The sequence below is a fragment of the Anser anser genome (genome assembly GCF_964211835.1).
Source record: "Anser anser genome assembly, chromosome: Z".
Taxonomy (NCBI): domain Eukaryota; kingdom Metazoa; phylum Chordata; class Aves; order Anseriformes; family Anatidae; genus Anser; species Anser anser.
The window spans coordinates 86,051,945-86,068,192 of NC_139723.1; the positions used below are offsets into that span (position 1 = coordinate 86,051,945).

Below are 16,248 nucleotides of genomic sequence, written 5' to 3' on the forward strand. Positions count from 1 at the left end.
AGAGACCTTACATTCTATTTTTAATACTCCAAGCTGACAGGATGCCCGATCAGAAATTCGCTGTTTGGATATGATTTAGACCAACTGAACGCAGTCGGATGCAGAGAGGTTTTCTGAAAGCTCTTAACGGGGGCAGAATTGCTGAGACTACAGAAACGGCAACCCCAAAAGCAAGTAAGTTAACATCTACGTAGGTACGACCATTACGGAAGTGGAAAGGCCAAAAATGCTCGCAACACAAAGATGAGCATTTCACTGCTCCTAAACTTCCTTTCACTGCTTCTAAATTTCCTGGCTGCCTTTTGGCACGCTGAGCTGTGGCAGAAGGATCACCCCACAGAAGTGTAGTCCTAATTTATGGACTGAAGGCAATCAGCATTACTGTATGGCATCACGCAGCCCCAGGAACCCAATCTTTTTTCCTTTTTACCTTCTTTTCTGCAAGGCTGGTGGCTTTCTGCTTTCTTAAACACCTTATAGTACGTACCGAGACAATTCAGTTGCTGCTTTTGTGAGTAGCTGTCCCCTCTCAGTGCCTACCTGGGGACGTCAGAGGGTTCGCCTGTTTTAATTTATAAGCTACACAAACAAATCCTGATGGTTAGAATTCAGATTGATCGCTGTTTTTATCAGTTTAAGGCTGTAGATCAAGATCTTCTTGTTTACTCTTAAAGAATTGGCTTACATCACTAACATACTGGTTTACAATTATATTTTTTCTACATTTTACTTTTTTTTTTTGTCTTAAAACATTGCTTGAATCGCACAGTATTTTTCCATTGACTGCTACGGCTAGGACTAATCCACTGAACGTGATTAGGACTGAGGACCTAATTATTTAACTGGGTTGCATTGGCGTGTCTTATCCGTGCAAAAGAGGCCAAACTGCCAATTTCTTTGATTCCTCTGAAGCAGGTAAGTAAGAGATGCACAATATGAAGCTCGAACAACAGCATTTCTCAAATCACGCATCAGTGGAAACAAGTGTGACCTTAACCGGTGTCATAAATACGTATTTGCACCTTCTGAAATCACTTTTACAATACAGCTCCGAGCAAGAAGAAGAGACAGAATTGTGTATCTCCATTATTGGCACATCCACACCACCTAGTTATTAGGCAAACCACACGTCCTTGAAGGTAGCGTGTCTCAGATTTTGTTTTGAACTGTCATTCCTTCACAGACACCTATGAAGGTCAAAATAAGTTGTCTCCCACTCACCGTTCTTTTTGTTAGTGGCTTTTGGAGGTTGTTATGGGCTTTGAACTACGTCAACATAAAATTAAGCAGTAAAAAATGAATCTACATTTCAAGTATCCTTATTCTGAGATGTGAATTACCAAAAAAATCATACAGATCAGTCTCTTTTTTTACTGTACAGCTTAGCATCCATTTATTACTGTGTATTGGCTCTTCCATAAACCTGTTTGGTCCATATTTAAAGAGCTCCTCGCATTTCTTTTGCGGTTTTTCTTTCTTTGCCGGAGGCCTCTAGGTACGAGCGAAGGCTTTAATGATGCTTTCTTCAGACTTTATTGAGAAACTCCAAGTTGAGAGAAGCCGGAATATGAATAGTGTCCATCGTTATGGAGGAAGGGTTGAAGGGGAACAAAACGGGGAACATGTGCTTGAAGTCTAGCAGCAGCTGCGGGGGGTCGTTTCGCTCTTGCAAATGCGTCTAGGAGGTGTAAGAAGAAAACATACGTTTAGTTTCAGTCACTGCCTTTCCTTGGCGTTTGCCCTGTTTAATATAATCAAAGGTTTGCGAGTGTACGTTTACAAAAGGGATACTAGAGAGACGGATTCTGTTTCCAGCCCAAGGGGAAGCTTGGTTTATGAGTAGGAGCTGGATAATATAACCTGAAACATCCCGTGCCTTAAATAACTATAAAGACTCTGTTTAAATGCACTGGTTAAATTACACAGATTTCACTTTCTCCTACGAATTTGGGTCTGACAGCATGGAACATATTTACAAAGGGATTTTCTGAATTGATAGCAGTTTTAGAGATACCGCAAAAACCACTGAGAACTATTTTGCTTTTCTATTGCAGCACCCTTCCTCCCTACAAACATCAGATGTCTGCCTACCCTTTGGTTTTCATTTATTTGTTTTTTTCCCTTTAGCTGCCCATTTCTGATCTGTATCTCAGAGGTAACTATTTCAGTGACGCTTCGCTGGCTCCTGCAACCTGACTTCTGAGTCGTGTTGCTGCTAATGATCATGCCCCCCAAGAAACTTTTCTGCTCCCAAAGTCAAATCTGGCATCTAAAGTCCAAATGAGTAAACCCGTTCAAATTATAAATAAATTTCTTAATAAGGGGTCTAATCGTACTGGCACCTTGTTCTGACAATAAAATTTCTCGTGGGCTTGTGCTGCTTGTTACCGTGCATCCCAGCGCGCTACAAAATTGTCTGAGCTGGGAATTTCGCTGCTTATCTTGGTCTTCAATCTGTTGTGATTAACAGCCTGGATAACCCCGAAGCTGTGTGTTGCGACACAGCACTAAGTTCAGGACAACGTGCAGCAGCAGTACCCGTTACAAAACACCTGAGTTATTTGTAACAACATAGATATTATATATTAAATCATTATTGTCTCTTCCATTTCGTAGCCTTCTGATTTACCTGTATGTCTCGTATGAAAGCTACTGTCACCCGTTCTTCAAACTCATTCACTGGAGTGTAGAGATTAAGTATCTTTACAATCTGTTGGAAACAAAATAGGATTACAGGCAATCGTAAGAAGCCAAAATTTTCCATACCACGGAGCACCGCTAACATTTTGCCAAGGCATGGCCGTAGCAAACCTCCCGTGACCTCACTGAGGAGCAGAACTGGGAGAAATCTGCACAGAACTGATGAAATACAGTAGCTAAATTTACACGTAGAGGGAGAGATGTGGTGTGCTCTGCACATTTATAAGCATTGCTTACAGTATGCCTGTTTGCCTAGGAGACAGCACGATTATCACGCTGGTTCCTCGGTCCCCCAACACAAATCTGTGCAGGGCAACCCGCAGGTTAAGAGCCCAGCAAGACAACAGGTGGGTTTATGGCCTGCCATAAAACCTAAAAGGTCTGGCTTGTACCACGAGCTGGCTTTTGAAAGCTTCCTCTGAACCTATCTACTTCACACCGGAGAGTCGCTGGCGGCTCAGCAGAACTGTTAGCGCCTAGGAACAATCTCCAGGTGTTTTTCCGCTAAATCCCCAAGCTGCTGGATTATCCCCGTGGTTCCTGCAGCAGATCGCTGGCCTTGCCCTGGTTACGCCGGACTCTGCGGGCACCAAACGCCCAGCAGGGCGGCCAGAAGTTGCCTCGCAGCGTTCCCACACCGAGGGCTCCATCCTGCTCACAGGCAGGGTGCGAGGAGCGAACTGGAGACACGCTCGTTTGGGGCGGCACCTGCCCTGATTCCTGGCGCGCACCCTCCTGTTCCCCACCTGCTGCGTCGTGAGCGCTGTGCACAGGGAGCAGATGGCCTCGGCGTCTTCCGAGGTTTTCTTTTTCAGCTGCAGGAGCTGGGCTGCCTGAATCAAGGGCTCCAAAGTCTGTGGGGCTCCGCTCTGCTGCAGGTTCTTGCCACGCAGCCACTCCTCCAGCTGGCTTATGTTAAACCTGGGGGAGCAACAAAGGGAAGAGACGAGCTGGGAGGTAAGACGTAGCATCTCAGAAATCACTCACGAGGCTTAAGGGTATCTTGCAGCGTTGGTATATTGGGATTTTTGAGGCATATTTGTGATTCACATGGCATAAGACAACCAGAGCAAAGCTTAATACTCTACAGCTCAAAGCAAAATTTATGCTCTGTGTACCTTAGAAATAGATGAGCCACGTAACACAAGGGATGTCATTTCCTACAGCACTCAGATACATTCAAATTTTATAAGTCCCTAAAAAAAAATAAGCTCTTAACGAGCTTCTAAGCACTAACAAAATCCTGCGAGGTACCCGAGTACCTTTGACAATATCTGTCTGCACCCACTCTCAGGCTGAAGAGCAGCACGCAAAGAATCCCCTGTGGGATGGGGAAGGGGTGGCGAAGGGAAGGTTTAAATCATTTACAGTGAGAAGGAAGTTGATACATTTATGCCAGGGCTAATAAATATTGATGACCTTTTCCTGGCAGGCTTGCACGAGCTGTCCCTTTGGGATTTCAGTCCTCATCTCAACACCGCGTTGAGACAGGATTGGGGCACACGGGTCCCGGATCCCAGCCCCGTCCCCACTCTGCCGCTTGCCTACAGCTCCCGTGAGGTCTGTAGCCCTTCACACCCAGCAACAGGGGCCTGCCTTTAGCATCCACCTGCAGAATCGGAGCCTCTGAGTGCTTGTTGGATTAAAAAGAGAAGACGTGGCACTGGGAGGGAACCGAGGAGGCTCCTCCATCCCATTAAGCAACCCATCCTGCATCCCCTCCGGTGGATGTGCAGCCTTTCTGCTCTGGCGGGGTGAGGCAAGCGTGGGGAAAGCACACCCCGGAGATAACCTCTGCAAAATGATTTTAATTCAGAAGTCATTTCCCACTTAGGAAGTTAACAAAATTTACTTAAGCGGGCCCATCCTCAGCCCGATCCCTCGTCTCACCTTAGCTGCATGCCCGTGCTCCAGGAGCAGACGTCCTTCCGCAGCAGGAGGTTGTTCAAGGCAACGGCGTTGATCATGTAGAAGAGCTGCTTGAAGACCTGCTGGATGATCTCGGGGTCCAGGCCGTGCTCACACATGGTGGTGTGGAACGTGTTGAGCTGGCGAACGATGGCCTCTAAGCTGTAGGAGTTGTCGCCGTCTTCCATGCTGGATGAGCGGTTCCGGTAGCCCATCGGTTTCACTCCCGAAAGCCCCTGGATGCTCTCATATTCCAACACACCAGACACTGACAAAGGGGAAAAAATTAGCGGAGACGACCATTTAATGATCACTAGAGGTTTGAAAGGAGAACAGATCCATGCACTGCTAGTTATCTGTGGTAGGATGACACAGCTGAAGCATACAGAATACCCGCAAGATCATGTTTTTTTTTTTTTCCTTGGCCTTACTACTCAGAAATAAGTTACCACGCTGCAGGAACTCTTCGAGCTGTAATCAATTCTCCCTCTACACCTACCACAGAGCCTTAATTGGCGCAGAGAACTCGGAGAAATGAGGACAGATTAAACGAAGACAGATTAAACGTCACAAATTCTTACAGCCTGGCTCGCTGATACTTGAACACGACAACTTTTTCTGCAAGGAGCAGGGCATATGCAGCCGTGGTAGGAGGTAACGCTGTCAGATACAGCCAGAGCGTGTGCAATGACGCTCAGAGGGCGAAGGGAAAGAGTCCCAGCTTTAGCGGGGTCCAGGCTGTGAGCTCGAGGAAAATACCAGCAGCTCTCCAGCTGTGAGATGGAAAGCGCTGAGAACAGCCCCCGCCATGAGCTCAGCAAGGAGGAGGCCAGATTTAGCTGAGGAGATGACCCTTCTCATACTGATTCGCCCTTGCGAAGCAAACCAGATGTTCTTCATCGTCCTCTTTCATTTCTTTTCCTCTCTCCTTATAAGTTTCTCCGCCCATAAAAAGCTTAGCCGCAAACCTGCAGGGGAAGAGCATTTGTAGAGAACCACCAGCGCCACCTCCCCTCTGTCCCTACCTCCCAAACGGAAAGGAAGGAGCTATTTTCCATCGCTGGGGATAAAAACTCCTCCCTAGCGCATATTCTTATTTTCAGGTCTGCTTCCTCCACTCCAGGACACTGCTGACGTGAGGACCTTTTCGTTTCTCTTCCCTAACATGTGCCTCTGCAGGCTTTTCCTTTGGGAAGAAGTCTTGCTCGCACCGCACAAAGGACTGAAGAACACTCGTGGAGTATGTAACTGCAGCAAACCACCCAAACGAACAAACAAAACACTCCTAAAAGCTAACGTTTTGGGAACTTACCGATCATGGGCTGCAGTATGCCCTCCGCTACCTTGATGAGCTGCTGGTAGATCTGGGTGGAGAGATGGCTCAGCACCTGGCGGTACTCGGTCAGGTCGAAGTTTTTGAGACAGTGCTCGTTCTGCTTCGGCGTGTTCTGCGTCATAAAACCCTGAGGAAGAAGATTAAGACATCTGGTTTTGTTATTCCAACCCTCTGCAGTCCAGTAAAATAACCGTACGTATTAAAAATTAAGAAATACAAAACACCTTAGAGCATAACACGTCCAGATATGTTACCAGGGGGCATTTTGAAACTCTATTATAGGAAAAGAAATCAAGAGTCATAAATCACGTGTGATTATCTCAGTCATAAATTATAACTAGGAAGGCTAAAAAAGCATCATTAAATGATACTTCTTCATTTTATCTTTAGCAAGAAAAACCACATCTGTATTAATTTTCAATATAGAAATGAAATTAAAAGTGACTCCGCAGTCCCTTGGGAAACATTTGCTTATCCCTGGGAGTCACAATTATTTGTGAGACCGATTATTTTGAGGCTAAAATTTTAGAAAATAATTTTTTTAAAAAAAGATAACCACGTGCTGATGTTTTTTGACAACATTTTCAACCGTTCTGAAGTTCCAAAATCTCCCTCGTAGCTGATTTTTTCCCTGCCTCTTGCTGAAAACACAGCAGATTTCTGATGCCGCAAATGGATGCTGCAGCCTTGAGTTCTGGGCTTACACATTAATGCCAACTCTGCTGGCGGAGGCAAACGTGACACAATTATGTAATTAACACAGCCACTGTAATTGCCTGTTTATATGCTCTTATCAATTCTGTGTCAAAACAAGAGGTGTGCGACTGCTTCGTTGTTTGCCGACTGGCAAAATGCAAAAATACAATATGCAAATTCTGAAATCAACTCAAGATACATCAGTTTTCCTGACTAATAGGAGTGCTCTGCTGAATTTAGCTTGGGTTTTTCTTTCAAACATATTTAAAAAAAAATCGGATGGATTTCAAACTACAGGTAATACTAAAAGGATTTGTAAACAGCTGCTTCAGCTAACACAGCAAATCATGGCAAAGAATGTGAAATTTAAAGTTTTTTTTTTTCCCCCCTGCTGTTTTCTGGAGCAGGATTTTGTTTAAATGTAATGTTGTTATCTAGGCAGAAGAGGGCAAACTAGAGCATAAACTGAGTATTAACTAAATAATTTTACTCTTTCATTTAAAACTCAGAGGTCCAGAGGACTCAGAGGTCATCGTCATGTGAATGATCCGAATTTTTAAATTTGGTTGCTTGAAAACTTTGCTTTAAATTCTCAATGTTTCTTTATTCCTAAAGCTTGATTGCTCAATGCATCTAGCACGAGTCACGACTGAATGACAAACTACATAACTGGGTGATGCTACAAATTTTAATACCAACAGCGTATGGCTATAAGGATGGCGGTGTGTAACGTACCAAGAGGATTGTGATGATCTGATTTTGTCAGAAGGGATCAGATACGGCTATAAATAAAGGAAAGAACTGAAAGATGAAACACTGAGGTGGCAAGAAACGAGAGGATTTCCTTCTGAAATATTATGGTATGAGTAAGTGTTGTTATTTTGAACTAGCTGAACAGGAAAAAGCAATAGAAACACTCGCAAAAATATTGCAAGATTTGGAACATTTTTCCTCGTCTGAAAATCTTGGTTAAAGAAAAGCTGTGGGACCTACCAAACTGAGGGAAACGGCCTTCAAGAGCAGCCTACCAGAAGGAAATCCCCTGTTCTGACAGATCAAATAGCACAACTGGCTTTGAAACTCAAAAATTTCTGGGGATCATCCAGAAAAAGTGCATTACAAGGTTGCTGGTTTCTTCTTCCAAACATCTTGTCTGTGTGCAGTGCCCCACGGACTTCTGTTAGGAGCAGCCTCACGTTATATCCAAATAGAAGAAAGGAGGGAAGTCAAAGATGACCCCAAATCGTTGCCAGAGCAAAGCCACCAGGACCCAGGGGACCTGAACACCACCCCCGGAAGGAATGCCAAAACATTTCAGATCGGCTACGAGTTTCTTACCGCATCTCCGCTGTACTGCTTCAAACAGTGCAGGAGGCGACACGTATTCGCCAGCCAAAAGGATGTCATCTCAAAGTCGTCGTTGTGTCTCTGGAGGAGCAAAATGAAATACACGTGAGGCCCTCCTTCGACGGGGGCAGCTGGCACAGCAAGACAAAATGGCTTGGAGTCTCGCCACCTAGATCTTGAAGCTATCGTTTCAAGCGTGACCGGGTCTGAAAACCACAACGGGAGCTGAACATCAGACATTTTGACGTGGTTTACAACCATTTTAAGACAGAGGAAGCCAACGCCTACCTTCAGCACCTTCTTAATGCCATTGATGGTGGAGGTGAGCAAGGAGTGCACTTTCTGGTCGTCGTTGATGTAGTCCGCGTGCCTGATGCACATGTAGAGGATGTAGGCAGGAAGGCAGGGAACGGTAGCAGACACTGCCTGGGGCTTGAGATCTAGAAGGTTTGACATTTATTTTTAAATCCTCTTAAAATTTGCTGGTGCCAGGTGAAGCAGAAACACCTGAGCAGATGTACCCAGGCAAACTCTTCTTCCCCCGCCCCTGAGGATGCTAAGATTTTGGCTCTGCAACTTTTATCCCTCTCTGCTGCTCTCTCAGGCTCATCAGTTGCTGCTTGCTCTGCGATCTACAGCCTCCTTTTTTTGCACTTTCCATTTTTTTCTACCCCTAAGGATCATATCCATGCCAGTTATCTGCTTGGTAAGGCAACACAGAGCTTTGCCTGCCAAAACTGTCATCACCATAAACACGCGGCCCTAGGAAGGATTCATTTGAGAAAAACCGTGCCTGTTTTGAGATGTCAAATTTACAAATTCTCCCAGGTGAGAGCACGAGGAGCTGGACAAGAGCAGAGCAAATTCCTCACCTGTGATGAGGTTTCGGATGAGGAGCGGCTCATCTTCCTTGTAATATTCCAGCATCCCCTGAAAATCTTTCTCCTTCCTCTGGACAGCAACCTGCCTGTTACGCTCGTGATGTCTCCTCTCCTCCGGGACCATGGCTTGGTACGCTGTAAGGAGAAGGGAGGGTGAAACGAGGGTGAAAATTAGCATCTGGTGACCGAGGACTATTTGTAAAGCATCTTGTCCCAGATTTCCAAAATTCATCGGCCTTAGAGCAGGCAGCAGGCCACTGTCTTTTATAGAAAGTTTCCAATAAAACCTTTAGCCTAGACAGACCTATAAAAATTCAGAGAAGCAGGTCCTGAGTTACAACATCTTGAATTACCAGTCTACTGAAAGAAAGAGCGAGCCCAGAAGTCAGACCTAAAGAGTAAAAGATGAAGTCATTTGCTGTTTTCCAAGGAACTACAGGCTGCAGTTAAAAGGTGGTAACCGGTAACCCCATGGGAAACTTTTTAATACATCATTTTCATGGGGGGGGAGGAAAAAAAAAGCCTGGCAATGAAAAATACCCAAGCATCTCAGCTTCAGGCTGGCTGTAAAGCCGAACTAAGTACCACAAAGGCACAATATTAAGCACTGTGCACCCATAAAATGTTAATAAAATGGAAGAGACCAGCACGCGTGTATAGCGGGAACCATCAGCCTGCTGCATGCAAAGCACACTGACAAAGAGCAGCTGTGCCAGCCGTGGAAATTCGCCAGTTATTCGGCTTAATTTCCCTTAATGCCTCGTTTTCACAGATCAGCTCACGAGAATGGGGTTCTGTGATTAATCACAGCATCAACAGAGAACGGGGGGAAAGAAAGGGGGGGAAGGAAAAGAAACCTGCAGCCTCCAAGGCTGGCCCAAGCAGCCAAAACAGAGCGCTGTTTCCCCCCCCCACCAGCCAAGTCACCTTCAAAATCTTGGACCTTCTTCATGTAAATCTTCAGCTGCTTCTTCAGCTTCTTTTCATTCTTTTCCAGCTTCTCTAGCAATTCTTTAAGATCCTGGAAAACGGAAGATGCAGAGGGTTTAAAAATAAAAAGAACAAGCACAACTCATTTGGGGTGAGTTTGAGGTCGGAGTCACTAGCAGCCAGGAGCTCACAGCCTGGTCTGTGTATCAGTAACACGCGATACGAGCGTTTTGATAGAGGAAAATTGTGTTACTAGAAGCAAAAGGAAAGGCTGACATTGCCTTCGTGCCTAATCACAGAGCAGAAGGGCCACCAGCAACTTCGCTGATCTCTTCTGGTAGGCAGTGCCACACGTAGGCAGGCTCAGAAAAAAGAATAAAGGACACAGGAGCGACAAAAGCCTTTGGCACCAAACACCTCAAGGGGATTGATGCTGCAAAGCACACCAGCAGCACCAGGGGGAGATGCCGAAGGATCCTGCGGAGATTTTAGGAGGGTTGGAAGACCCCCAGGTGCCTCCCCTTCACGTTCCCTGTCTCTTCTGTGCCTTCTCAGCAGTCTCTTACCAGGTTTTCGTTGGTGAGCCGTGTAATTTCCTGCTGCAGTCCAAACTCCACCTGAGCCTCTGGGGACAGCTGCAGGGTCTGCAGGAAAGCCTGCTGCTGTTTTTCCAGCTCTTCTTTCATCGCATCCACCTGGTTTTGCAGAGCTTCCACCTCCTCTTCGTGCTCTCTTCTCTGATCCTGGAGCTGTGCTTCCAGCAACCTGAGAAAAGGAGCAAAGCCATCAGGAATTTATTTCCGTATCAGGGCAGTATCCGCTGTTTGAATTAAGATCCTTCAAAATCAGCCAACATGGGAGATATTTCCAGTCAACCTCCCTATAAAAATGAAACAAAGGGGGTAGTGTGGCTATAACTCACATTAATCTCTCATTTACTCTACTGGAGATGAAACAATTTTGAAAGAAGATGAGAAAGGGGAAAAAAAATCCAAGAACTTCCTTATTAAACATGTTTCTTTGTAGGGTTTTGTTGCGGTCGTTTTATTTTTAAAGATCTGTACAACCCATTCGCAACCTCCATTTTCCAGCCAGAGATACAAAAGGATCTTTTCCAACTATATAAACACAGACAATAATGCACCCAGCCTTGTAATCATGTTGTCAGGAATTTATATCCTTAATAGGCTCGGAAAATACAGGCCCGCCATGAAATAAGTATTAAGTGCCTAATTTTCATTTTATTTCTTCGTGTGCGTTCGGATTAACTATGAGCTACCCTCAAGAACGTGTTCCTTCTACGAACTTGGGCTCCTCCTTTGAAAAGTAAAGGAATCACCATTTATTTTTCCCGTTATTGCCTGGTTTTACCCCGACCCCTCTAGGTGTGACTGCTTTAGATGATATACAAAAGGTTATGATGACTTTTCTTCTAAATAATGTTTTCAATCAGCTCATTTAACATTTTTTATGAAAAAATTTAAAATCTTAAAGATCAGAGGAGGGTCTCAGATCCCCCCTCTTCAGATATCCCCCCTCCAGCTCCTCCCACGGAGGGCAACAGGCAGAGGAAAAGAAAGAAATGAAACGGAAAGTGAAAGGGGGAGAGGAAGAAGAGGGGAAAAAAAGAAAGCGGTTGACCTGGCAACTTGCTTTAAACCTTGATAAGCCAAGCCGAGCTCTCCATCTTCGTTGAGATAACCCCAGTCCTCAGTCTTACTAGAAATAAAGGACAGAAAAAAGGAAACAAGAGGACAGAGAGAGACAAAAGGTCAGTTGAAACAGAAGGGGAAGAAGAGCAGAACCCTTATTTTTTCATTTTTTTTTAAGCACACTTGCGTTACGTTGTCTTTTGTCCAATCTCTGGATGTGAAAGCCTGAGTTTCATTTCCAAATCGTTTCCCGCGTGATTGCAAGAAAAAGCTGGGAAGCCCGAGCCACGGCAGCTAGTTCAAATCCACGTTAAAATTTCAGTGCAAACAGACCCATTTTCCCAATTTTTATTGCACACCAACAGCAAACTCCCCATTTTCAAAGCAGCCCACGGGGTTTTGGCTATCCCATTTCCCCTGGATGGGCTGGAGGCGTCCTAAATTAAACCATATTTACAGCAGCTGGACCTATTTTCTTCCTCCTCATCCCTTACCCATTCTGTCTGCAAATCTATACGGCTTGAGCTCTTTTCCCACCACCCTACAAAACATATTTCGATCTGTACACGGAACACCCCACAGATGGGATTTCTCCCTTCGTTCAGGTTACAAAACAAGGAACCAGGTTCAAGATCGCCCCAAAATAAGGGTGGCTGGTACTTCTATACCACTTCAGTTCTTGCAGACCTCTCTACGGGTCTGGCAAAGCGAAGCCGAGGACTAAAGGGAAGGGCTATTTGCTCACGTACCTCCTAATATATTTTTGGGTATTTCATCCAGCCCTGCTTGAAACATCTCACTCATAAGTGGGGATTTCACCCCTTTCTCTTCCAGACCTTCTGTACCCTGGCACATTTCACTAATAATACATTTTTCTGATCAAGCAAAAGACATCTATTTCCTTCCTTCTACAGAAAATATCACTGGTCTAAAACCGAATATATTTCAGTCAAGGGTTTCCTCAGTCATCAAGCCAAACACATCAGCCTTTTTTTTTAGTGCAGCCTTGGGTCCAAACCCCCCTTGGATATTTGTTTCCCCAGCTTCTCTTGCATCCATATGAGATCCAATTTTCACGCTTCGAGCACCGCTGTGGGACCACTGGATGCAGCACTGCTAGTGGAGGCCAACTGAAGTCACCTGTTCCCTTGTAGCCTGGACTGATAAGCCTTTGAATCCACCCTTGCTGATGCAAACCCCAATAATGGACATTAATCAGCCCTATATGGGGAATTAGAGAGGTTTGGGGGCGTTGTGGCACTGCCACAGAAGGACCCAGGAAGCGTCTCGCTGCTGCTGTCCTGGAGTGGCAGTTCAACACCAGCCAACTCTTCTGGCCAATCCATCTGGTAAAGCCACATGTATGAATTTTGATTAAAACCCGATTTTTACCCATGCATCGCAGGTTTCCAAAAGGATCTGTGGTCCAACAGATACGGGGGGAAGTTTTATTGGTCTGGTTTGCATTAGTCTATTAGTCAGGTCTTTTGTTGTCCAGATGACCCTAACAGAACATGTATTTAGACATTGAAAACAAGCAAAAACCCAGGAAAGGTCCTCAGATTGCGTTACAAGTCAATAGCCTGGGAATTCAAGGGAGTGCAATTATACCAAGATGAAACTGCCCTGGGAAATAAGCATTTGGTTTGTATTCATCAACGTGGCACCGACTTACAAATCATTGAGATTCCCTTCACCCAGACGTTCATATTGACCAGGGCATGAAAAGTCAATAGGGGTCCTTTCTTGCTAACTAGATTAATTAGCGCGTGTGCCGTAATCATTTCCTAAAATGCTAGATGCTTCACTCAAACAAGCCTGAAATGAATTGAAAGGATGCAATTCACAAAGTCTTGTTTCTCCTTTATGGACTGGAGATACACACCTAGAAAAGCAGCAGGCAACCTGAATTTGGCAAGCTGGGTTCTTGCAAGGGAGAGGAATTCCTGCCCCAGGTGCCTCCCTTCCCTCCATGTAGCCTGATGCAAGTAGTTTAAAGGAGATGCGAGCATACCAAACCCCAGGGATGTTCATTTTTATCGTCTTCAGATCATTATCATCTTAAGAGTAAGGGGCATTTCGCTTGAAAATGCAGATTTGTTTTGGATTAAACATGCACGCTGCGCTTATCTCTAACATCATCACCTGGTCTTTCGTAGGCTCTGTGTTCCCAGCAAGATCAAACAGCCTTGAAAGAAAGATCCCAAGAACTAAAATGGGGAACAAAGAGACTACTGAGGTTTACGCTCTGTTGTTGAAGCAGAAAATTAGCTGGAAACTCACTTGATGCTTTGTTCTTTAGCTGCTGAAAGTCAAAAAAAAAAAAAGAGGGAAAAAAAAAGCTGAGTTCACTGCATTTACAAGGGGCTGCTTTTAATTCAAGCTTCCCCTTGACCTGGCATCAAAGGGTTTCCCTCAAGAGCAGCAGGGAGAAACAGAACCGCTCCATGGGCTGGGTTAGCAGCACCTGGCAGCTTTTCCCGGTTTCCTCCTGCTGTATTTAAATTCCCAGATTAATCAGTGAAATTTGGCATGCTCACCAAAATAAAGCCACGCTTGTCCCAGCCTAAACAGCTGAGATACGATGACTCCAAGCTAGGAGTGACCCGCAGGTTTGCCCCAGCGGTCAGAGCATCCCCTTTGGTTAGGGGTGAGAGTGAGAGGTATCACGGTAAAGAGAAATGGAAATACTCACTGAAAAAGTGGCTCGTGCTCATCAATCCTACTTCCGAATTGCAATCCCACTTCAGAATTGCAATCCCACCAGAAAAGCTTCTCGTTGAAATATTTATTTATTGATGAAGATTAAAGAGAAAGCAGTTGTGTTGGTTTTTGGTTTTTTTTTTTTCAGATTGGTGCTGGGGGGAGGGAATGTTAATTTATATCCCCCAAAACAACAGCCCGTGCTCCCTGAGCATTTGTTTTCGTGTTTTACTGCCATCAGCTCCAGCCTACAGCTTATAAACCTACCCGATATCCAAATGAATGCACAGGGAACCATAGCACGGGGAAGCTGGTGATGATTTACAAGCTGCTGGATAAATCACCACCAAAAACCTGGACGATCATACCTCAAGCTGCTGCTACCACGTTACAGGAGCTGTTTCTCCAGCCCAGCTTCACATTAAAGGCAAACGAGGGTAATAGGAAACGGAGCCTGGAGCCTGCAGATTTCCCCTCCCAAACCTCAAGAGACGAAAAACTGCCGAGGTCATCGCATGAATTTTTAAATTGCAGCTCACTCGTGCACTTGCATGGAAAGAGATTCATAGTATCGTGGAAAATCGGATGGTTTGAGCATTTCTGGTGATTTCTGAGCTTGATTCAATCCTCACTGCAGCAGTTAGGTCTGCAAACTATTTCAATCAATCTCCTCATCCCTACTCCGCAGGAGGGCTAAAAGTTTGCTCAGCAAGTTCACTTTTGGAACGCAAATATTCAGTAACAACAAAGTGAAAAAAAAAAAAAACACAAACGATTCCCCATCACACTTTTTTTATCCTAATTAAGTCACGGCCTTTCCCAGCCTGGTGTGCTAGCAACCTACTGCAGCCAGTTTACAAAGTGGCAAAGCACCCTGTGTTTGTTAAAAGCCATTAATCCACAACGGTTACGTCCTCCAAATACCTCGTTGAATGCAAACTGTGTAGGAAATATCTGTATTTGTCAAACAAACAGGTAGAGAAAAGGAGATAAAGATTCAATTCCCATGCGGGAAAATAAACATTTACTTTACATACGACTTTGCGGTTTAATCTATGTAATTTTGTCTTCTTGCAGGACACTATCTTTTTACTTTATATCCTCCTGGATAGTGGCAAGGATTGATTTAACGCCTCACAGTATAAACCCTACGGTACCATACAGACAGATGGTGACAAATTCCTTCCCAGCACAGCATGAGGAGTTGCTCGAAATGAGTAACTCAATTTTTCCAAATCCTCCTTCTTGCTACTGTTTATGCACTGGAAGAGGAGTTTTGGTTTTCAGCTGTTGCTTCCGTGAGTTTTTCAGCCACAGAAGCAAAAGAATGGGAAAGCTCAGCCCTCCCCAAATCAGGGCTGAGCCAGAGGGAGAGGAAAGAGGCTGGGAGAGAGGGAAGCTTTCCCCTAAACCACTCACTCAGGAGCTCTTCAAACAGACCCCTAACTTACCAGCACAATCCCTGCCTTTGCTCTCCCTCAATACAAGCCCGAATCCAGTTTTGCTCACTTCCACGTTGGCTTTTCCACCCATCCCACATCTGCCTTCCCTTGGGGAGGCACTGGCCCAAAGACAAGGGCACCTCACCCACGAGGAGACCGGCATCTTCAGTCCCATCTTTATGGCCTGTCCTTGTCCCCAGCCCCAGAGCAGAACCCAGAAGCTTCTAATTCTCCAAAACGTTTTGGTAATTTAGGACCGGATCCCGTCTCTCACGCTTTTCTCAGTCCTTCAAACTGCTGGAAGGGTTTGGGCCACGCTTACCGGTTCGTCTCGCATATCCCCTGGTAGGCCTCGAGCACGTCCTCCTGATCGATGTGCTTGTCACTGTTGGGCCAGCTGGCAGGGCTGGTGGGGGTCTCCTAAATTCGACACAAAAAACACAGCAGCGTGACCTCCTGAACATCCCTCAGTCTTTCAAGGTTCCCAAAATTGAACAAGTCCCACATGTAACAGAGCTCCCTCGGACTAGAGGGTTCCTACAAATTCATACACGCAAGCGGGCAACAGCAGGGATCAGCAGATGGAAGGAGGATGAAGAGAACTCGGGAGGGAGATCAGGAGTGCCTGTGTGTGGCCCGAAACACAAAAACAT

General features: G+C 45.3%; 1 protein-coding gene across 4 annotated transcripts in view; it reads right to left on the reverse strand.

The window, feature by feature from the left end:
• Nucleotides 1-1,365: 1,365 nt before the first annotated feature.
• The window catches only part of LOC310889063 (unconventional myosin-Vb-like), an 85,406-nt gene continuing 70,523 nt past the window's right edge, over nucleotides 1,366-16,248 (reverse strand). For 3 of the 4 annotated variants that reach the window (XM_083816060.1, XM_083816061.1, XM_083816062.1), the window contains 11 exons: nucleotides 15,918-16,015; nucleotides 10,365-10,563; nucleotides 9,796-9,889; nucleotides 8,860-9,003; nucleotides 8,276-8,427; nucleotides 7,979-8,068; nucleotides 5,921-6,071; nucleotides 4,591-4,876; nucleotides 3,447-3,621; nucleotides 2,630-2,710; nucleotides 1,366-1,678 (listed from right to left, as the gene is read on the reverse strand). In XM_083816060.1, coding sequence (XP_083672186.1) covers nucleotides 1,526-1,678; nucleotides 2,630-2,710; nucleotides 3,447-3,621; nucleotides 4,591-4,876; nucleotides 5,921-6,071; nucleotides 7,979-8,068; nucleotides 8,276-8,427; nucleotides 8,860-9,003; nucleotides 9,796-9,889; nucleotides 10,365-10,563; nucleotides 15,918-16,015 — 1,623 coding nt within the window. In that variant the 3' untranslated portion in view covers nucleotides 1,366-1,525. Of the gene's footprint in view, nucleotides 1,679-2,629; nucleotides 2,711-3,446; nucleotides 3,622-4,590; nucleotides 4,877-5,920; nucleotides 6,072-7,978; nucleotides 8,069-8,275; nucleotides 8,428-8,859; nucleotides 9,004-9,795; nucleotides 9,890-10,364; nucleotides 10,564-11,439; nucleotides 11,518-15,917; nucleotides 16,016-16,248 lie in introns of all 4 variants that reach the window. The other variant, XM_083816063.1, reaches the window with a different exon arrangement.